At 33.4% G+C, this 24,134-nt stretch overlaps 1 protein-coding gene across 6 annotated transcripts; it reads right to left on the bottom strand.

Annotated features, from left to right (window-relative positions):
- Positions 1 to 4,104: 4,104 nt before the first annotated feature.
- LOC106668146 (thymosin beta-like) lies at positions 4,105 to 23,690 on the bottom strand. 6 transcript variants are annotated; one of them, XM_024230459.1, is made up of 7 exons: positions 23,546 to 23,690; positions 16,002 to 16,165; positions 9,008 to 9,121; positions 5,223 to 5,336; positions 5,020 to 5,133; positions 4,473 to 4,586; positions 4,105 to 4,404 (listed from the first exon to the last, which is right to left on the bottom strand). In XM_024230459.1, the coding sequence occupies exons 2-7, from the start codon at positions 16,141 to 16,143 to the stop codon at positions 4,379 to 4,381; spliced, it is 624 nt and encodes a 207-aa protein (XP_024086227.1). In that variant the 5' UTR covers positions 16,144 to 16,165; positions 23,546 to 23,690; the 3' UTR covers positions 4,105 to 4,378. The 6 variants fall into 6 exon arrangements, with proteins under 6 accessions (XP_024086227.1, XP_014252113.1, XP_024086229.1 ...); XM_014396627.2 differs by having other exon boundaries at positions 16,002 to 16,151; positions 23,546 to 23,687; XM_024230461.1 differs by lacking the exon at positions 9,008 to 9,121 and having other exon boundaries at positions 23,546 to 23,687.
- Positions 23,691 to 24,134: the final 444 nt, after the last annotated feature.

Raw genomic sequence — 24,134 nt, 5'->3', positions numbered from 1 at the left:
TTTTCTTGCAAATTCTATCGACTATAATTTCATAATTCATGTTGTTACTATGCAATGATAATGTTATAATTGTTCAAAACCAAATAGTAAAAAAAGATTAAAATTTAACTTTTCTTTACTATTACTGTATAATTAACAGGTTTTGAACAACTCAATTTAATAAAAGTTTATTATATCTACTAATTGGTTAATAAAAATGTTTGAATGTTGTAAATTTGTATGATTTGTCCACTCATTTCAATTTTAAGAACGTGAATCTAAAAGTCTAATTATGTCAAGGAAAAAAAATAATAAAAAATAACAATAATAATTTTTAAAAAGACAGGAATCATATTCATCAAGTCTGATATTTCAAAATTATTGTGCTAAAAAGTTCAATCACCACTAACCGAATGCGAACTATTGGCACCGCACAGAACAAAGTGTGGCCTTTCCTCGAGTTTGAAAGAGGTTTTACAACACAGCAATGACAACAGCAAGAAAGTAATCGAACATCTGAAGCAAATAAATGCATATGGTTGCCTTTAATGCTTCTCCACACGTGGTTTCCTTTTCCATTCCTGAAGTGAGTGTATTTATTGGCGAGAATGTATGTGTATGGGTGGGTAGTGGTCGGAATATCGAGTACACCACAGACCCACCAAACTAGGATACATATCTCTTTGTGTGTTTTAGGTAGAATGAATGTATTTATTGACGCAAAAGTGAGTGTGTATGGGTGGGTTGTGCAGGAATATCGAGTACTCCACAGACCCACCGATTTAGGTTAGTATTAGGCTATAATATCTTTTAGAGTGAATGGGAGGCACTGTTGTATTGTAATATTAAATGCACCAGTGGCTCCACATTTTTTTTATTTGTGAATACAGAACAATTGGTTACTGTTTGAGTGAATGTATTTATTAGTGCGGTAGTAGTAGGTCTATGGTGGAATATCAAGTACCCCATAAACCCACCAACCTAGGTTAATATTTTAGATTAATTATTCAGATATCGTGAGATGCGGTTGGGTGTGATGTAGGTTTCAGAAAAACATTTTCTTTCTCGTGCCAACGTTTCGATCTTTTATTGAGATCATCTTCAGGGCCTGGGATTTACAAACAATGTTTACATTTAACAAATACATTTAGGATGTGGCAAATTGAATTTATACAATGCAAAATATATTTTATATTTAAACACTTTGTTTGTCTTGACTTACTTTGTTTAAATATAAAATATATTTTGCATTGTATAAATTCAATTTTCCACATCCTAAATGTATTTGTTAAATGTAAACATTGTTTGTAAATCCCAGGCCCTGAAGATGATCTCAATAAAAGATCGAAACGTTGGCACGAGAAAGAAAATGTTTTTCTGAAACCTACATCACACCCAACCGCATCTCACGATATCTGAATAACTATCGATTAAAGGTCACTAACCTCTACACATTTTAGATTAATTGTACATAATGTATGGATGTATTTATTAGCGTGAACGAGGGCGGGTCTTCAGAGGAATATCGAGTACTCTGAAACCCGCATATAGGCTGGGCTAGGATTGAATGTTAGTGAATGAGATAGTTTCAGAGCCTTTTCACCACGCGTGGGAGGGCTAAAAATAATTATATAAATAATGTCCCAGAACACAACCAGAAAGATTGCCAGACTTCCTACAGAAAAGCTAACTTTTAAAAAAATTAAATAAATAAATAAAATATATAAATAAATAAATTTTTAAAACGTGAGGTGGAAGAAATGTGAGGTGCCGGCAATAGTCCAGGCAGCGGGGGGGGGGGATCATGTCTAGTTAAAAAAACAAAAACAAAACAAAAGCAGCAAGTAGGCTGATCATCCTTAATCTACTAATTTAGCAAATCTTGCTTAGGAACTTCAGTGAAAGTCAGAGATGTAGATTAACAAAAAAGTTATCATTAATAAATAATAAAAACAAAAACTAACAATTATTGCATAACAATTAATTAAGGTTTTTTAGTTGAGATAAAAAAAGTCAATGGCATGAGCGGGATTCGAACCCACAATCTTCAGCTTGATACGCCGTTGCTCTACCACTTGAGCTATCGTGACCTTGATCCACTCGGACACCAACTCCCATCTCAACCCCACCTTTTGAATTTCCCTCCTTTTTGCCATTTTTCAAAAGTCGTGTAATCGGATTGGATTCTCGGTGACAAATGAAATGGCCACGGAGAGCTTTAGTGAAGTACTTCATTTAACTTATTAAATCCACTAATTTTCGTGGTCCGCTTGACCAATTATTATCTTTCAATTAATTAAGGTTTTCAGTTGAGATAAAAAAGTCACTGGCACGAGCAGGATTCGAACCCACAATCTTCGGCTTGATATGCCGCTGCTCTACCACTTGAGCTATCGTGACCTCGATCCACTCGGACACCAACTTCCCATCTCAACCCCACCTTTTTTTGAATTTTCCCTCCTTTTTGCCATTTTTCAAATTTTTCGAGTAGATCGAGGTCATGATAGCTCAAGTGGTAGAGCAGCAGCGCATCAAGACAAAAATCATGGGTTCGAATCCCGCTCGTGCCATTGACTTTTTTATCTCAACTAAAAAACCTTAATTAATTGTAATGTATTAATTGGTCAAGCGGACCATGAAATTAGTGAATTTAATTATTGCATAATTTGCCCCTAAATTTAAAATTGTTAAGAAGATAAAACTCGTATTGATCAAGTTTGACAGTTCAAAATCATTGTTTTCTCTTCAGCTACAAATTCCATATCATCTTTAGCGTATGTCCATCACGCATTCTTTTCTTTTGGCTTTTTGCGTTCACCTTTAAACATTCAGTGGATAATAAAAATGTTCGAATGTTGCATATTTGATTTGTCCTTCAATTTAATTTGAAGACATGAATCTTTACTTAAAACTTATTTTTTGTTTGATACACGATAATCCTGAACATGTTGGAAGTGTCATTTATTAGTTGACATTTGTAGTCTGATTATCCCTGATCCTCTGATTTAGAGCAAATCTCGAACTTCACTGGGAGCCTTACGTATCGAAGATTAATAAAAAGTTATCCTATAAAAGTAATAAATACAGAAGCTGTTTATTATTGAATAATTTACACAAAAATAGTTGTCATTTTTAAAATTACACCATTTTCACCGTGGCTTATGTGCCATCATGCATTCCCTTTTGGATTTTTTGTGTTCACTTGTAAATATTCATTAGTTAATAGTTTGAATGTTTCAAAATTTACATGGTTTTCCGCTCATTTAAATTTTAATACATGAATCTTACCCTTAAACTGTAGCTTTGTCATCATTGAATCACCTCCGATTTAGGTAATCATGCTTAGGAATTTCACTGGAAATAATAGATATTGAAAGAATAGAAAATACTGAATATCTACCTTTAAAAACTAATAAAAACAACAACTATTATCATTGCATAATTTCTATTAAAAAATGGTTAGAATAAAATTTTTAAGAATTTTTAATAATAGAAATAATTTCCATCGTGTTTGATAGTTCAAAGTAATTGTTTATTCAGTCAGTGGGCCACTGCCGTCGTGCATTCTTTCGTTTTTGCTTGGTGTTAACTGTCTTGTTGACTTACTGACCTAGCAGGAGCAACCAAGGTTGCAAAATCAGCGCTGTGACCCACCTCTCAATTGGTTTTACATTATTTCAATTTACGAATTTTAAAGGTGTTTGATTAATAGAAAAAAAAAGTTCTATTAGGAAAGGAAATTACGAAAAAAAACCAGGACTTTTATCTGTTTTTATTTTTATATAAAGCAATAAGCAGAAAAAAAAGAGGAAATGATTAACAACAAATAGTCACTATTTATGTTATTTAAAAAAAAAAAGTTTTCATAGAAGACTAGCAACCATTTCCCTCAGAATACAAGAGTACAAAATACAACTAATAATATAGAGCACAATATAAATCTTATTCGTAAATATATAAATAAATGGCTTAGTTTAAATTTCAGTTCTTACAAAGAAAAACAAAACAAATAAAATTACATAAAAAAATTGGAATGATGCTAATTTTGGACCGTTTTGTAGAAAAAATTCAAAATTTGTAAAAAAATGTATCAGTACAATATTAATTAATCAATAACCTTATCAATTAAAAAATATTCACAATTTGTAGTATACGACAATATAATATTCAAAAGCATGTCTTTTTCTCTACACAGCTTTATAGTTATTTTTAAAAATTTTTTTAAAAATTTATTCCACCTTAATGAATGACTTTTCTTTAAAAAATTCCTACGATTGGGTACATAAATAAGTAATGTAATGACAAAGTAAAGTTTTTAGATTTTTTTTTATAATCTTTTATAAAATATAGAAAACGTTTGATCCCGTCTTTTAACCGAGAAAGGACGTGCTATCACATTTTATGCCATCTTCTCCTGATTGATAACTGAAAAATTAAACAATAATTAAACTGTTTTCTAAAAAAAATTAATGTTTTTAATTGTATTTACGTACTTTCTGTAGTAGGCAGTGGGTTCTTCTCGCAAGTCTCAGTATGCTTCAGTTTTGTAGTGTCGAAATTCTCAATGCCCTTGAAGAGATTCAGCTGACCCTTTTCAGCCTCGATCACTGCAAATTGAGAATTAATTTAAAACAAAAATAAAAAAACCTGCTTCCCGCTTTGGTTAATACCATCAACATTCAAGCGGAAAACTATTTTGATTACATTATTTAAAATTTCAAGAATCTACTGACAAATGCAATTGTTATTCACTTTTTACATTTTTTCCATGCATACAGGCTGATAAATTGGACTTGTATAGAATTTTACAAGATTAGAAGAAAATTTGAAACTGTAGCTTGATCACCCCAACATAACATTTTGCCCTGCTGCGTCATTTTCAGCGATAATAGGCCAAGATGATCAGAAATGATCAAGCCACTGTGTTTTGTCAAAATTCTTATCTTTAAAAGTCTAAAAAAATTACATTAAGTATTACAAAATATTGTTAGTCGCTTTTCTTTTGTTATGCACTGTTTACGTCTTGTTTTATCGAGTTACCTTCAGGATCTGGTAGGGTGTTCATTTCCTTTGTTTCGGTATGTTTCATTGTCCTTTTGTCAAAGCCTTCTACACCGGAGATAAGGTTTTGATGAACCTTCTCCTGCATAACAGCTACACATGCAAAGCAAAATCACACGCTGACACATTTAAAGCATTAAAAAATGCATACACAAGCTAAAAAAAACTCTTGGTCTATTTACCATCTTTATCTGGGAGCGGGTTCTTCTCCTGGGTCTCGGTGTGCTTGAGCTTGCAGGTCTCGAAAGACTGCACTCCGAGCAAAAGGTCCCTCTGGGTCTTTTCGATAGCGACATCTGTCCCAAAGGAAATGAGAGATTGAGTTTTAAAAAGATATTCGTATCGAAAGAGAGTGAGGTGAGTGATTTAAATTCATGGCACATGCAAAGGATGTAGGTGCGTTCACCCCGACATCCTGTCATTCTTCTCGGCAGCCCTTTTATTTAAAAAGGAATCTGGAGAAATGCCCAGTCAAAACTAAACCACACAGTGTTTTCCCGTCCTGTTAAAGTTTTAATATTGTAAAATTGATTAGAAACTAAGCACACACTACTATTAAAAATTAATTATTATTTACCCAATTTATTTTAATATGATTAAGCTTTCTTCATTTTATATTATAAGAGCAAAATCAATTTTTATTATAGTGATTTCTTGAATATCAGCTAAACTTTTTTTTTATAATTAAACTATAAACTAATTTTATTTTACAAAATCTTTAAATAAAGTTGTTTTTAAGGCCACTGACCAATTGCAAAGTTGATTAACTTTCAGCAATTTTTTTCCCCAACAAAAGAGTTTAATTACTCCCATAATTTAATATTGATTCAACTGCCAGTAACAAATTGCCTGAGATTTGAACTTCAAAGGCAAAATAGGCAATAAGCTAGACCGAGTAATATGATTCATTCAAAACCAATTGAGTATCTACAACATTTATTGCATAAAACTTTGTAATCTGTGAGTCAGTGACCTCCCATTGTTAGCAACTACCAATTGGTCGAATGAGTCACTTTTATCAGCGTCTACTTTGCCGTTTGGCGTTTTGAACATTGAATAAAATTTGAGCCTTTGGGATTGAATACTTCTCTGATGACCTAATGGCTGTAGATGGCCCAAGGTCTTGTGCTTGTAAACAATCCCTTCTCCATGGATCTGTTTACTAAATTCCAATCACACAGTTCAAACTTTTTATTATTTTGTTTAAAAGTAATTAAGTTAAAAGTCGTCGATAGTTAAAAATTATATTTTATTTACCAGAAAAACAATTTCTTTAAGCTAATCCTGCAAAAATCTGTCCTCAAAGCGATTCACATTTGTCAAACATTTTATTTTAATAAATAATCCTAAGAGAAAAAATTTATCCAAATAGAATAAAACTGCTCAAAAGTCTAACAAGACGTGAAACATAAAAGTTGAACTTGAAAAAAAGGGCAAAATACTTAAATTAGACATGTAGACAAAAATAATTAAGGATATTTTGATAGCTATTGAAATTTAATCTAAATTTAGTTAATTCAGGCTGATAAAAAACCCCAATAACACTATTATTAAAAAGTAACAACTGAAAATTGAATAAAACCATGAACTTGCAATATTAAAAGTTCATGATACATCAAACACATGTATATATTAGGTTAAAACATTTGGTAAAAGGGTAAAAAAACACCTATAAGTAAGAATATTTCTCGAAATATAAATTTTGTCAACATTTTACGATATAGCAGTGTGATTTCTACGAATGTTCGTTACTTCTAAAACTTCTTTAACAATATTAAAGTTCATTATTAAACATATTTGCACAAAGATCCATTGAAAGTTTAGATAAGGTTGAAAAAAAAAATTCATAAGAAGTAAGAATGTGTCATGAAAGAATCAGGAATAAACAAAATATTTATATTTATGTTATAACAATGTAATTTATTTATTATCTTGGTGATGTTGATTTGTTGGCATTAAATAAATTTGGTAAAAACAACCGTTAAAAGCTTGAGAAAAAGCTGAAAAATTGAAAGAGGTAAAACTATTTCTGGAAAGAATTGATGGGCAAACAAAAAATACAAATTTCTTTAGATATTCAGTGTTTATAACTTTGGTTTGATCAATTTGCTTTATTAATAATATATACTTCCTAAAAGACAAATTAAAAGGCTAGGAAAGGCTGAAAAACCGTAAGAAGTAAGCATAATTCTTCAAAAAACCGGAATAATGTGGGAATATATTTAAATTTATGAAATAACAAAGCCTTTATAAATTTTTGTATTTTAAATAATATTGAAAAATTAAAAGGCTAAAAAACTGCAAGATGTAATGTGTATGCAAAACAATTAAATTTATGCTTTAACTATACAAAGGCTAAAAAATATTACTCGCATAAATAATCTAATAAAACATTTGTTAAAAGGTAGTTAAAAGCTAAATAGTTCCAGTAAATAATAGATATTTCTTGAAAGTAATAAGCATGTGAAATGTATAAATTTATTATATAACGAAAACTATTAAAAGCTAATTTTTGTTCTCATAAACTTTTTTTTTTAGTGAATCAGTTTAATGGTCTTTAATAAAAACTACAGTCTACATTTGTAAATAAAATTGATTCACGGTATAAAAAAATAAGTAGCCATAATATTCTTATGAATAAATAGGGAAAACTAACAAAATTTACAACAAAATATGTACCCAAAGACAAAAACCCGACCATGATATCGTGTTGTTCAAACTATATTTTTATATCGTTATATCAATAACAATGTACTTATTTTATTGTAAACCAAATTAAACAAGATCAAAAATTCATGAGTTCTAACAAAAAATATTTAATTATGATGGTTTGAAAAAAAAAAAAAACACTAAAACACCGGAAAAATCATTTAGTGATGAATAAAATGTTAGTTAAATTTTAATCTGTCACTAAATTATTTTCCGGTATTTTGGTGAATGTGCTTTTAAACCATCGTAATTAAATATTTTTAAAAAATTAAAACTCATGAATTTCTGATTTCATTGAATTAGGTTTACATTAAAATAAGTATGTTGTAATTAATATAACAATAAAAAATACATACATACAGTTTGAAATAAACAGCAAAATAAGGAGTTCAAGTCCTTTTTATCTTTGAGTGTATTTATAATCTAATAAAGTACTTTATTCAGTCGTTGTTACACTATTTTTTATAATGTTCATTTGCTGTATTAAATTATTTCCCGAAAGATCCTTAAAAGGCTAGAAATTATGAAAAAATTGCAAAGATGAGAATATTTTTTTAAAGAACAAGTGAACAAACAAAAAATTTATATTTATGACATAAAAAAACCTTTTTCTTTGGATATTTTATTAGCAATATTATTAAATGTAGTTTAAAAAAATCCAATAAAATGCTGAAAACATTGCAAGAAGTGGGAATATTTCTTGAGAGATTCGACAAACAAACAAAATATTCCTGTTTACGACATAAAAACCGCTTTTCTTTGAATATTTATTGAACAAACAACTGATAAAATGCCAGGAAAGTACCAAAGAAATATTTAAATTTTCATTGGTTTTAAATTGATAATACAAAAGTATATATATATTTACTTATTTCATATTAATTATGATTAGAATTTTTTAAAATCTACCTAATAGGTTTTATACAAATATTAATAATAAAGCTATGTTTGTTAATGATGTTGATTTCACCATGTTTATTAGATTAAACCCATCGAAGTGGGCCACACCCTTGGCCACTCAAGTTTAAAGATTAAAATTAAAATCTGTACAAATAGTTAGGTGTGTTAATTTACGATTATGACTAGCTGTTAATAATATTAAAGTTAAAGTTATATTAAAAAAAAGCATGTCGTAGTTTTTTTTACCCTGCTTATAAATGAAATATTAGTTTTGTTTTTGTAAAAACGACGTTTTATCTGCCATAATTGTAAAACGTTCGTGGATGGATCTTTGGTCTGTTAGTCCACGTTTGTGTACCTTGAGCGTTCGGCAGAACGATTTTCTCGGCAGTGTTCGTACGCTTTAGCTTATCCGTGTTGAAATTTTCAACACCGTGAATGAGCTCGTTTCGCTGCCTCTCCTGCTGCACGTCTGCATCGGATCGGAAAGAACAATTTGAATATAAAATCGGCGGAAGAAGGAGAGTCAGAAAGACTTTTTTTGTGTCTGCCTGGGGGAGAGAAAGAAAGAGAGAAACAGCTGTAGGAAAGTCAGGAATTTTTCGAGAGCCTGTGGGAGAATCGCCTGAGAATCTGGGATGTACAGCCCTCCCTTTCCGGCTACTTTTCGCATAATGTGTCTTTTTTATTAAAAAGAAAAAAATTCAGATTCCTTCCCAAGGAAAATTGCAATTATCACTATTTGCATGTAATTTTAATTATTAACAAAAATTGCATTACTTTGTTTTCCTACTATAGAAACATCACAAAAGTCATTATTTTTTAATTTCATGATAAAATTCTAAAATTAGACATCCAAGATAACAGAAATCAGTTGTGTTTACATTTTCATACAGATCTCCAATAAACACCTCTAGGACAAAGTACATTCAAAATACAAAATCTAATCCTTTTAACTCGTAGCTCAATATCCTTCAGTTTAATATATCTATATATTTTTTAATAAGATTATTTAGAGATCGTGTGGTGCGGTCTGGTGTGACGTAGGTTTTAGAAAAACATTTTCTTTATTGTGCCAACGTTTCGATCTTTGAGATCATCTTCAGGGCTTTCTCTGTAGGGTTTTCTATGTAGATGTGTCATTCTTGTGAGTCGTGTTGAGAATGCCACTCACACTCACAACACGACACACAAGAATGACACATCTACATGGAAAGCAAACACTTTGACACTAAAATTTTTCAACATTGTACACATTTTTTTCTTAATCTACAATTTTCTAGCATTGGATAAATTCATATATATATTTTTTTGATCTAAAATGTTCTAGCAATGTATAAATTCATTTTTTTCTTAATCTAAAATTTTCAGGCATTGCATAAGTATAAATTCATATATATTTTTTAAATCTAAAATTTCCTAGCATTGTACAAATTCAATTATTTCAATTCATTTTTTGTCCACATCCTACATGTATTTGTAAGATTTAAACAACGTTTATAAATCCCAGGCTCTGAAGATGATCTCAATAAAGCTCGAAACGCCCGGATAAAGGAAATGTTTTTCTATAACCTACGTTACACCACAATAAGGATTTTTTGGGTCAGGTGTAGCGCAAACAGTTCACAATTAGAATAGTTCAACGGCCTATTATAACTAGCTAGAATTAAAGATCACCTGCCGTAATTCCTACGAGAGATGAGCCTTTTTTAATAAATGCTAAGTGTGTCTGGCCATTAGTTATTCCCCCAGAGGAGGAAATGCCTGGTGCATGGCGGAAATTCCTCGCTTTTATCGTTCGGCGACGTTAAAGTGGCTGGGCCGTGTTCCGTGTACGATTTTATCGTCTGGATTTTATTACCTATGAATTTTTTTTTCTTGATTTTCCTTCCAACAACCGCCTGGGGATGGACCTTCATAATAGCCAATTAACAATAGCATTAAAACGATGCCGTGTGATGCTTGGTTTTTAAGCCTAAAACGGCTTAATCTCTTAGTGGGTTGACATTGCTTAATAAAAGCTGCTTTTATGAAGCTTAATATGGATAGAGATTCGTTAAAAAAAGTCCTAATTGGATGTTGAAATAGATGGCCTAGTTTTTATTTATTTTATTTTTTTACGAGGGTATTTCAACAACGAGACAACCCCCGGGTTGCCGGTGTTTTTGAAAAAAATCCCATTTGTGTCGGATTCGAATGTAGGGCCGCTGGATTCGAACCCGGGACCTTCACCTTACAGTGATGAGCGACGGTCGACGCCTAAACCGTTGCGGCCACCCACGCCTCTCCTAGATTTTTATTAAAACCGGCTTAATTCCTTGGTGGGCCGATGTTTCGTCAAAGCGGGCCATGAAGCTGAATAAGAAATTCCTTGAAAAAGACCTATTTTGCTAAGAAGGGTGACTGCTAAAATTGGTAAAGCTGCATTTTCAATCAAAACGATTTCATTCCTTGTTTGGGTGAAGTTTCAACAAAATGATTATTTGGAGATCGTGAGGTGTGGCCTGGTGTGACGTAGGTTTTAGGAAAACATTTTTTTATCGTGCCAACGTTTCGATCTTTCCTGAGATCATCTTCAGGACTCAAAGTGTTTGTTTTCCGTGTAGATGTGTCATTCTTGTCTGTCGTGTTGAGAGTCACTTTGAGCCCTGAAGATGATCTCAGTAAAAATCGAAACGTTGGCACGATAAAGAAAATGTTTTTCTAAAACCTACGACACACCAGAACGCACCTCACGATCTCCAAAAATCATTGGATAACGGTCACTAAACACCACACATTTAAACAAAATGTCAATGAAGCTGGTGAGAACAGAATCGTAAAAAAAACCCTCATTTTATGTCAAAATCGACGTATTAGTTGAAACAAGCTATCTCTTTGGTAATTGGTGAAGCTGGATTTCCATCCGAAGTGGGTTTATTTCTTGGCAAGCTGGCATTTCATCAAAACAGGTTGCTTTGATGAAGCTGGCGTGTGTAGACAACCGTTAAAAATTTATGTTTTGATGTTGAAATTGTCATTTTCTATTCTTCTACTATGCATTTTGTTCATGGTGATCTTGGCGTTTCCTTCGAAACGGCTAAATCTCTTAGAGTTCAGACATTTCGTCAAAACGGGATAATTTAATGAAGCTGTTAAGAATTGAAATCGTAAAAAATGGACCTGATTTGATGCTGAGTTTGACATTCTGTTCAAAATGTACTACACTACTTTGTTGAAATTGGTGAAGCTGGATTATCAATCAGACGGCTCTATTCCTTGGTCGGCTGACATTTCATAAAAACGACATTCAAAAAAGTTAGGGTAGAGATTTGTTAAAAAAGGATCAATTTAATGAGTGATGGGACTAGAGACTTAATTTTTCATGGGCAGACATATCATCGAAACAGGCAGTTTTCATTAACTGGAGAGGGTGTAGATTCGTTAACAAAAGGTCTCATGTGAAGGAAAGTTTGACATTTTTGTTGAAACGGGATACTTTCTGGTAGTAGTGAACCAGGATTTTCGTTCAAAACTGTTAAATTTCTTGGTGGGTTGACATTTAATTAAAAAGGGGCTGATTTGATGAAGCTGGTGAGGCTAGGGTTCGTTAAAAAAACGTCAATATGATGATATGATTAACATCAACTAAAACATACTTCATCGTTCAAATTGGTGACTCAGGACATTTATTCGAACCAAGTTAACTTCTTGGTGGGTAAACATTTCAATAAACCGAGCTGCTTTGATGAAGTTGTGAGGATACAGTTTCGTCAAAAGAGGTTTAATTTAAGCTGAAATTCAATAAAAACGGCTTCATTTTTTGTGGGTTGACATTTCACTAAAACTGGCTGAAGTTGGTGACTCTGGACACATATTAAAAACCAGCTTAATTTCTCTGTAGGTTGACATTGAGTGAAGCTGGATTTTTGTTCAAATCTGTTTAATTTTCGGTGAGTTGACATTTCATCGAAACATCGTGCTTTGATGATGCTGGTGAGTATGATTCGTTAAAAACGTCCAATTTATGTTGAAAATTATGGAAAGAAAACGATTAAAAATGATTAAATGCACTAGTTTTCGTGGTGTGCTTGACCAATTAATATCTTTCAATTAATTAAGGTTTTTAGTTGAGAGAAAAGTCAGTGTCACGAGCGGGATTCGAACCCATGATCTTCGGCTAGATACGCCGCTGCTCTATAGCCTGACAGCCTGAGCTATCGTGACCTGTTAACTTCCCATCTCAACCCTCCTTTTCACTAAAGCTCTCCGTGTCCATTTCATTTGTCGCCGAGAATCAAATAGATTACACGACATTTGAAAAATGGCAAAAAGGAGGGAAAATTCAAAGGTGGGGTTGGGATGGGAAGTTGGTGTCCGAGTGGACTGAAGTCACGATAGCTACGTGGTTAGAACAGCGGTGTATCAAGCCGAAGGTCGTGGGTTCGAATCCCGCTCGTGACACTAACTTTTTTTTATCTCAACTAAAAACCTAGTTAATTAAATTATGAAGAAAAAGCTCGAAGGCTGGTGAAGAATTCGTCTAATTTGACGTTGAAATGGTGTAGCAAGACGTTTAAAACGATTTACTTTTTCGGTGGTTTGACATTTCATTAAAATGTACTGCTTTGATGAAGCTGATGAGAGATTAGATTCGTTAAAAACGAGGACTCATTTAATGACAAGAATGACATTTTTGTTAAAACGTCCTACTTTCTGGTAATTGGTGAAGCTGGATTTTCGGCTAAATTTTTGGTGCGCACATTTGCATTGTAATGGGCTGATTTTTATAAATCGGTCGTGGTTAAAGTTTCGTTCATTTGTTGGTGGGATAGAAACCATCCCTTAAATAAAGTTGCTTTGACGAAACATTTTATTTGTGGTGAGTGTCATTTTATCGACATTTTATCGAATCGAAATCCTTTGTTGAAGTCAGGGGTTTAATTGGCTCAATTTGTTGAATTTTGGTGGGGTATAAGTGACTTCTATTGAATCGAAGTCCTTTCTATGTTCAAATCTTGGGGATTAAAACCGAAAATGGTTGGCTGTACACGGCAGTAATAAGACGCAGAATAACCTATGGATCACTAATCTGGTGGATCAAAGCTCAACAAAAAGTAGCTACCCAAACATTAGGCAGCATACAAAGACTAGCAAACCTATGTATCACAAGGGCAATGAGAACAACCCCCTACAAATGTATAAGAAACTGCTAAACCTACCTCCATTGGAAATATTCATACAAGGAGAGGCTAGGAAAAGCTCACTTAGGCTCCAGAAACAATTAAATTGAATGGGAACTAAACAATTCAGGCATACAACTATAATTAACAAAATCAGACACCCATTCTTTGAAATGGGGATTAACTATATGTTCCCGGAAATAATCTTCACAACATCCTCAGTCTTAACGGACTAGAAAGGAGAGGAAGAACACACGGCCCCAAAACAAACGAAGGGACCGGATCGGGCGTTTTCTGTACAAGCCCAAAACATGATCAACCAAACACATTATAGAAGTACACGTCGGTCTTTCAAGCTTATCCCACCAATGCCCTGGAAAATCTTAAAAGAGGTTACACTGGCAAACAAATCCTCATAAGATCTGATAGCCAAGCAGCCATTAAAGCATTAGCATGTAAAAGAATCACATCAAAATTAGTCAGTGAATGCACCCAAAATCTCCAAAACATGGGGAAACACAACTGATGATATCTTGGGTGCCCATGCAGAGCATAGGGGAATTTTGGGTAATGAGAAAGCAGACAGTATGGCCAGAGAAGGATCTGCAAGACCATACAGGGCCCCGAACCTATACTTGGGATAACCAAAACAAATATAGGATCCTCCATCGCAGAATGGATCCAAACAAAACAAAAGGAGAAGTGGATAAACTCGCGGTGCTAGACATAGTACACTTATGATGAAACAACCCTCACCAAGACTGGCAAAATCACTGCTGGAACTGGAGAGGGCTAAACTCAGAGGAGTGATAGGACCGGTCACTGGTATCTGAGAAAACATCCACACAACATGGGCATATACAACGATGATCCCATTTGCAGATTATGTAATGAGGAGGAGGAAACAGCCACCCATATCATCTTCGAATGCGAAGCAACAGCTCACCAACCTAATGTACGGAAAAGACTTAGGGAATCAAATTGCAGCAGCGACAGTCAATGACCTGATACTTCTAAGGAGAAGTATTGAGTCTATTGCACTGAACTAAGGAACTAGGAAGGTACAATAAGCCAAAAGGTTGTAGTGCCTGGGGAACGCAAACCTCGCTTCCTAGTATCCTTTTTACCATACCATACCTTCCTATGTTGGGACTGAGATTTTATTTCAAATGCCTAGACTTGCTGCATTTTTTTGAAGGGGGTGGAGATTATCGACATCGTCTGTTAAAGTTGTGAATAAGGACTTACCCAGCTTGATCGACGTCTTCAATAGATTTCAGCCAGGATTTTCAATAAAAACAGCCCAATGTTTTTAATGTTTTAGGGTTAGACATTTGTTTGAATTGACGTCTTTTGAGTAAGTTCGTGAGTCTGGGTTTTAACTGAAAATCCCTTAGTTTTGAACAAAAACGGAATTTCTTTAATATTATCTCCTTCGTTTAAAAAATCCTGCAATATTTCAAATCGAACAATGGAATTTCTTTCGGAAAGAATCCCTCACCACCGCAGCGGAATCCGCCCCGACCAACCCTGTTTTATCTTTCAAAAGGTTGGAAGGAATAAAGAGGGTCTAAGGCAAAAAAGGTAACAGGGGTTGGTGGGATTTAAGACGTACCTGCGATCTGAAGGGAAATCTTGGTTGAAATGGAATTTTCAAATCTGAGGGGACGTGCTTCAATAAAAATACAAGCCTTCAATTTTGTAAAAACGCATTAAAAGTTATGACCTTGCACTAGGGGTGAAAAAACAAGAAAAACACTAAATATTGTTTAAAAGTAAGATTTCTTTTGCTATAAGCTTGGTATATTAACAAAAATTATAACTAAACCTATTTACAGAGATTTTTGGGGCATATAAAATAAAATGGAGGATTTGGTTGAGCCTAAGGATAGGCCACCTGCTTGTGACAATCTCTTGCTACCGTGACGCTATTGACAAAAATTGAAATGTGTGATTTCGTATACTTGACTAATGGAATTCAAAACGTAATATATTTGTTTTGTTGTAAAGGCGTCGATATGCGTTCCATGGGAGAGGCGTTGCCGTGTAACGGGACTTCCGATTCCCATGGAGGGTTTTTAGCGTTTCCCACAGGCGCTGGCTCGAAAAAGTCCAGTGGAACCCCCTTTTCTCCTCCTTTCCTTTTTATTGCTTATTAAATGAGAACAGGACGGAAACGGGGATATTTACCTTCGGCAGTGGGAAGCGGGTTCTTCTCCTCCGTGTCCGTGTGCTTCATACGATCGGTGTTGAACCCTTCGAGCTGAGTCTTCAGATCGACGGCGACCTTCGGCAGGTCTTTGAGCGAGGGGCTTACCGGCTCAGCTGACATCCTTTAGCCTGCAAAAAAAAATCTTCAAATTATGTGACCAAATAAATAAATGAAAATCTAAAAATATTGTTAACTCGGGTCTGAAGTTCCTTATCGTTTGGGTTAACCCTAAGTTAAAAAAAGAGAGCAACTATTAATTGGACTATCTAATTTTATATTTAATTAAAATTTTTGAGGAAAAACTGGTAAAAAAGGTTTTATTGTGAAAATTACATTTTTTTTTATCAATGTATCAAATATATGTTCAATCAAAAAAGTATGTAAAAACTACTTTGTTTATGGCACAAACGGCCATTATTTCTGGAATAATTTAATAATAACACTATTACGTACGGCATGCTTTTGAAGTAATAAACGTTTATTAATAAATTTGTTATTATTAATTATATTACATTTTTAAAAGTTAATTAATTAATTAAATTAATGAACATACATAAAATTTACTTTGTTTACGGAAGAAACCTATCTAAAATCGAATTTCTTTGAGGAACATGCATAAAATTTACTTTGTTTGTGGTTGATACCCATCCAAAACTTGCTTTGTTTCTTAAACACATAATATTTACTTAGTTTGTGGAAGAAACCCATCTAATACCTTATTTGTTTGTGGAAGGTAACCATCTACAGCCAGCTTTGTTTATGGCACAAACATAATATTTATTGTGTTTGTGGAAGAAACCCATCGAAAATTGAATTTGCTTGTGGCACATACATAAAATTGACTTTGTTTGTGGAAGAAACACATCTAAAATTGAATTTGTTTGTGGCACACACATAAAATTGACTTTGTGGAAGAAATCCATCTAAAATTGACTTTATTTGTGGCACATACATACATAAAATTGACTTTGTGGAAGAAACCGATCAAAAACCTAATTTCTTTGTGGCACATGCGTAACATTTTCTTTGTTTGTGGTAGAAATCCATCTAATACGTTATTTGTTTGTGGAAGAAACCCATCTACAACCAGCTTTGTTTGTGGTATAAACATAAAATTTATTGTGTTTGTGGAAGCAACCCATCTAAAATTGAATTTGTTTGTGGAACATACATAAAATTGACTTTGTGGAAGAAAACCATCTAAAACCTAATTTCTTTGTAGCACATGCATAAAATTTACTTTGTTTGTGGAAGAAACCCATCTAAAATCTAATTTGTTTGAGGAACATGCATAAAATTTACTTTGTTTTTCGATGATACCAATCCAAAAACTGCTTTATTTCTTAAGCACATAAAATTTATTGTGTTTGTGTAAGAAATCCATCTAAAATTGAATTTGTTTGTGGAAGAAACCTATAGAAAATCTAATTTGTTTGAGGAACATGCATAAAATTTACTAAATTTAATTTGTTTGCGGAAGAAACCTATCTAAAACCAATAATGTTTGGGGCATGTGCGTAGTAAAATGGGTACGTTTGTGGAAAATGCTTTTTAAAGCAACTTGCAGGCAAAACCTATACTTAATGTTTTTTCATAGAGGAAGGAATGGAAATAAAACCTACTTGGTTTGTTTAATGAACCTTACTTAATCTAACTTGTGTTAAAATAGGGGCTTTGCATATGACAGAAACCAATATACAATTTTTTAAAAATTTAAGTACATTTTTTACCTTTCTACTAACCCAAGTATTTCGTGGGAAATCAGTTCAAAACGGTTTGTAATTGTTCAGTGAAAAATTAATCTATTCTGTTTGGTTCTATCTCTTCTAAAAACTACCATAACTATATTCTAGCCCATACGTCTGAAATATTAGCTAGAAAGTGAATTTCTTCTTTATGCAATTATGTCCATGATCAAGTTGATAAAGGAAATTCCATCCGATTTAATTGTTCTGAAAGGAGTGATTTCAAGGCTGGTAAACGATACCATCTATATTTAGCACTCATTTCACCTCTATATGGACGTACCATATGACCTCCTAAGTCCATAAAAATTAATTGCATGTGCTCTTAAGTAGGTATTATTAGTGTAATGCAAGGTCCTACATCAATCCAATATTTTATACCACTCCTATGAACAACCCATAACCGTTTTTTAATCAACGGGCTTTCAATAGAAATTATTTTATATTACCAAGTCCTGGATAATAATCGTTTGTACTCGTCCCAGACAAATGAACGGTATAACAGAGGTACAAGGACATATGAAAAACCGTCTTTGTCATGATGGTTCCCGTTGGGAAATCCTTCTTAAGAAAATTCCACCTGCATGTCGTTCGAATTACTCCTCGTTTTTCAAGAAGAGCTCACCAAGCGGAACTAATTCGTCTCGAATCTTAGATATAACAACCATGGAATAGCCGAGCCTTCTTTTATAATTATGCAAATGGTAAATGATAATTTCATTTCTCGAATAGGGAATGCTGTTTCAACAAAAACCGTTCTCTAAATTAAACACTTATATCCATTGAAATTATAATTCGGCCAATAAATTCCTAATTAAAAATGCAATATGCTTAGATTTAGAGTTTTTTTTTATTCTAAGGTTTATAATTTCTATGCGATGACAGTTTATTTCGGCACAAAAAAATGTATGTTGTTCAGTCATCGTTCAGTTTTTTAAAATGCTATTTACAAGAAAAATAAAATTAAGTGTGGTGTTTAGTGACTGTTAGCCAATGATTATTTAGAGATCGTGTGGTGCGGTCTGGTGTGATGTAGGTTTTAGAAAAACATTTTCTTTATTGTGCCAACGTTTCGATCTTTATTGAGATCATCTTCAGAGTCTGGGATATATAAACATTGTTTAAATTTTACAAATACTTGTAGGATGAGAAGAAATGAATTTATATTATGCTAGACAATAGCATTGTATAAATTCATTTTTTTAATGAAAATTTTCTATCATTGTATAAATTCATTTTTTTGAATCTAAAATTTTCTAGCATTGTAATAAATTCAATTTTTTTAATGTAAAATTTTCTAGCATTGTTAATTCATTTTTTTTTCGAGCATTGTATACATTCATTTTTTCACATCCCAATTAAATACTAATAATTAATCTAAATTTTTTTAGCATTGTATAATTTCATTTTTTTTAATAGAAATTTTCTAGCATTGTATACATTTATTTATTTTAATATAAAATTTTCTAGCATTGTATAAATTCCATTTTTTTAATCTAAAATTTTCTAGCATTGTATAGATTCAATTTTTTTATCTAAAATTTTCTAGCATTGTATAAATTCATTTGTTTAATATAAATTTTCTAGCTTTGTATAAATTCATTTTTTCGAATCTAAAATTTTCTAACATTGTATAAATTCCATTTTTTTAATCTAAAATTTTCTAGCATTCTATAAATTCATTTTTTCACATCTTACATGTATTTGTTAAATTTAAACAATGTTTACAAATCCCAGGCCCTGAAGATGATCTCAATAAAGATCGAAACGTTGGCACGATAAAGTAAATGTTTTTCTATAACCTACGTGACACCAGACCGCATCTCACGATCTCCCAATATTAATAAAATAAAGCTTCATAAAAAACAAGAAATTAATCACATGGTTATTCACAAAATCGTAAAGATTTTTCGTTTCATGCTGGACAACCAGTTCATGCCATTTTTCAACCAATACCTTACATAATGATTAATTAATTGAAAGATATTTGGCCAATCGGACCACGAAATCTAATGAGTTTTTATAAATTTGTTTCTCTAACAAAGTAGGTTTTATCCATGCTTGTGCCACAATTCAGTTTTCCACAAGCAATTTTTGTATTAGTTTCGTTTGCTCAACCAACGTTGTTTTTTAGGGGATTTTGCCCAAAGAGAAAATTTTGGTAGAGTTTCAACAAACAAAGTCCGTTGAAAGGTTTCTTACACACACGATCTAGATTTTTTATCCGTTGAAAGGTTTCTTACACACACGATCTAGATTTTTTATGAGTTTGTCCCGCTAACATACAATTGCACTTCCTTCCATAATCCACAAGAGACCGAAGTCCTTTAAGACGATTTTAATTGAGGTATTCCAAAAACCGAGTAGGTTTAAATGGAGTGTGTCCCACAGTCTGTTTTTATAGAGGTTTTCTACAATTTTCTGAACCAAAGGACGTCTTTTGTTAAGCGAAGTGAAAATCAAACATTAGTGATTAAAATTTGGTACAAAAATATATTTCCCTGCTTAGAACAGTAAAAAAAAATTCTCTACAGAAAATTTTTCGACCATTTAAATTCAAAATGTTCTTCCGTTCTGGTCCCCCTGGTTTCGCTATGTAGCATAAGTCCGGTTGAACAGAACGATCGGGCTAGCACGACTAATTGTTTTTTCTCCAGACATCTCACGTCGTTTTAATGATCATGTTCTGAACAGTTGGGGCCATTAAGGATAATCTCCGGGCGCGACAATTCCAGCTCACGTTCATCACAGTCCAAATCGCAAATGAACAGGTTTTCTTTCCGTTTCGAAAGGCTTAAATTGAAAACGGATTTCGTTCAAAACGACTTTTAACGGCAAAAAAAAGCGGGTTCAACTTAAAAAGAAATAATGAATCAAAAAGTTTGTATCAAATCTTTTGTCTGGCATAGTTTTTCAACTTTTAAAAAATTTCGTCGTGAAACAAAGGCTTCGTCAGAAATGATGTAAGGAATTGTTATCTCCGGAGGGCAAAAACAAAAGCCTTCAGGGATCAATCGAACAAGTCATACCAGGAAAAAAAGCAATCCCATGCCACGTAAAACAGCGGTTTTGCCCGGCTCTGACTTTATTTGAAACTAAGTACCACCTAGGTATCGTATAATGAGGCAGGAAGAAGTAGAAAAAGTTCAGGATGGCCGATCAAAAAGCCAATTGTGTCAGAAAAGTTATTGAAAATATCAGCCAAACCAACGCCAAAGATTGATATTTTGACTTTTGAGAGGGTAAATTGTGAATACTTTTTTTAAAAAAATATTCAGTTAAGAATTTAATGATATTTCATCCTCCTCCCCGGATGATAAAGAGATGAGTCATACTCCTTCCACAGCGGATGAAAACGGAATATCTCTTCCTAATCAAAGTTCTAAAATGCTAAAAAAAATAAAACACATGATACTGCAAGTTTTAAATGTAAAAGTTTAATCATCCTATGGCCAAAAAATAAAATGAAAAAATCAAGCGTCCAGAACGCAGAGGGTTGGCACATTGGATGGAACTGCTAAAAATTGAAAATTGTCTTGATTTTAATTTGAAAAAGTCATCTGATCCTAGATCGATAAGAATAAAGTTTGTAGTTCATAAAAAATTATTTTCAAAAAACAGCGAGACGAAACGGACCCATAATCAAGTAACATCTTCCTAGCACACAAGTTTAAAACATGAGAAATCTAGCATTAAAATAAGCAACTTCTTTTAAAAATTTTTGAGTCCTTTAAAGTTTTTAAGTTTCCTCTTGGGTTTTTGCCGTTTCCTGGTCCGCCTTGTCTCGCTGTGTCACGTCACGACTTGGTCGGACGGGATGGTCCGTCAGATTTTTTTTATCTTGTAAGTATAAAAAAGTCCTATTTTAATACATACATTTCAATTTACTTGAATGTATGAATATTTCATAGCGAGAATATTTGTTTTAATAGCGAGACGAAACGGACCCATAATCAAGCAACATCTTCCTAGCACACAAGTTTAAAACATGAGAAATCTAGCATTAAAATAAGCAACTTCTGTTAAAAATTCTTGACTTCTTTAAAGTTTTTAAGTTTACTCTTGGGTTTTGTCGTTTCACGGTCCGCCTTGTCTCGCTGTGTCACGTCACGACTTCGTCGATGGGATTGTCAGTCATTGTTTTTTATCTTGGAAGTATAAAAAAAGCCCTATTTTAATAAATATATTTGAATTTTCTTGAACGTATGAATATTTCATAGAGAGAATATTTTTTTTAATAGCGAGACGAAACGGACCCATAATCAAGTAATATCTTCCTAGCACACAGGTTTAAAACATGAAAAATCTAGCATTAAAACAAGAAACTTCTTCTAAAAATGGTTGACTTCTTTTAAGTTTTTAAGTTTACTCTTGGGTTTTGTCGTTTCATGGTCCGCCTTGTCTCGCTGTGTCACATCACGACTTCGTCGATGGGATGGTCAGTCATTGTTTTTTATCTTGTAAGTATAAAAAAATCCTATTTTAATACGTATATTTCAATTTACTTGAACGTATGAACATTTCATGGCGAGAATATTTTTTTTAATAGCGAGACCCATAATGAAGTAACATCTTTCTAGCACACAAGTTTAAAACATGAAAAATCTAGCAGCTTCTTTTAAAATTTTTTGTTTTTTTTTGGTTTTTAAGTTTACGCTTGAGTTTTCCTACTTGTATCGGAAATAATGCCGTTTCCCAGTCCGCCTTGTCTCGCTCTGTCGCAACTACGTCGAATGTGGCCGCCCATCAAATTATTATATTTTAGCACGGGGTTTAAACATATTAAACGCTTAATATATTTAAATTTATGTTGATTAATTAATGGTTGAAACGTCATAAAGGGGGGGGGGTTGTGTTTTTAAAAGGATCCAAGGAGAGACCGAAACGCTAACAAAAGGAGGTAAAGTTTTTTCAATCCCCCTTGGTCCCGGCCGACCCTCAGGAGCGTCAATTAAAAATTTATTACGACGGATCAATAAATGTAAAATAAATAAAAAATCAAAAGCGCGGCTGGTAAGTTTTTCACGAACACTGGATGAAGGTATTGAAGAAAAAATCAAATTCCGTTGTTACTGCCAAGCTTTCGACCTATTTTAAGGTCATCATCAGCGAAAACTATCTTAAATATGTCCGATATATTTATTGTTTTGCCTTGAAGATGACCTTAAAATAGGTCGAAAGCTAAACAATAAAAACTGATTTTGCTTTTTTCTTGACTGAGGTTCGTGAGTGAAAAATTGGTCGATGTTTCTAATACTGGAAACAGAAGCTAAGTTTTTCCTAAACCCCCTGAACTAAGTTGGCAGGGTATGACGACCAATCGGGGCTAAATTGAACAAATGTGACCCCACCCCAATCCCAGGGAAAATCAAGCTGACAAAATAATTTACAAAAATGGAAACTGGATAGCCTCAATAATTTTTGGCCAGTGCTATTTTGACAATTGGGGCTTGGATTTCGTCTGCAGGCGATTATTGGGGGGGGGGGTAAATATTTCTTCACTACGTATATATCTTATAAATGTAAAATATGTATATACTTTTTTTCATATTTTAAACTCGTTTTATAATAGTGTTGAAGAAGAAATTGGAGGGAAACAACGCCCGACGTTTATTATGGCGTTGCATCTTCACCGTTTTCAAGGATACAATAAAAAAAAAATACAAAAACCCTTTGTTTCCCCCGCGTCGATAATCCAAATAGACCGAACCAAATAAACAAAAAAACGCGAGAAAGAAAAACCGTCAGAAGCCGGATAAGACACAAGGTAGACTCACAGGTGTTAGCTGTTGAAACTGTAGGCTGGAGAAAGGAAGATGGTCTTGGGGTGGAACACAGGCGGTCAGGGTTCCGTGGCACTCGATACTCAGACTATGGTCTGGCACTCTGGCTTGGCTGGAGGCGAACGTGGCCTGGGAAAGGTGGCTGGAAATGGTGGGAGGCTGGAAATGGTGGGGGCTCTCTGACTCATTTCAGCCGGCTTTCCATTCCCCCATCGTCGACGTCGACCCCGATTATTCACCGGGAACAGGCCGAAGTTTCGGAACCCTGAGGGTATCCCAATTATCATCTGAATATCTGATACCTACGGTCTATTTTTACCTACGGTCGAAGAACAGGAAATTTTGGGTAGAACGACAACATGGGTGGAATCACCTTGCACCACTTTTACTTTTGAGAAAACGCATCGTCAGCTTTTCACCGCCTTGCAAATATGAAAAAGCATAAACAGACAAAATCATATTCAAAATGAAAATAATTATCATTTTTCGATAAGATATCCAGAGGAGCTACCACCTTACTTTTCGCAATTTTACCCAATCAAGGAACTAACAATACTACTAATGATTATTCGGAGATCGAGAA

The sequence above is a fragment of the Cimex lectularius genome, unplaced genomic scaffold, assembly GCF_000648675.2.
Source record: "Cimex lectularius strain Harlan isolate CLEC.00 unplaced genomic scaffold, Clec_2.1 scaffold55, whole genome shotgun sequence".
NCBI lineage: Eukaryota > Metazoa > Arthropoda > Insecta > Hemiptera > Cimicidae > Cimex > Cimex lectularius.
Note: the sequence above shows the minus strand (reverse complement) of the source record. Positions and strands in the feature narration are given on the sequence as shown.

Coding starts and splice junctions, on each gene's coding strand:
- LOC106668146 (XM_024230459.1), bottom strand. CDS start 16,143: ATGTCAGCTGAGCCGGTAAGCCCCTCGCTCAAAGACCTGCCGAAGGTC. Junction 5,337..9,007: donor CGTTCTGCCGAACGCTCAAG/GTACACAAACGT, acceptor CCTTTGGGACAG/ATGTCGCTATCGAAAAGACC. Junction 5,134..5,222: donor CCCGCTCCCAGATAAAGATG/GTAAATAGACCA, acceptor TTGCATGTGTAG/CTGTTATGCAGGAGAAGGTT.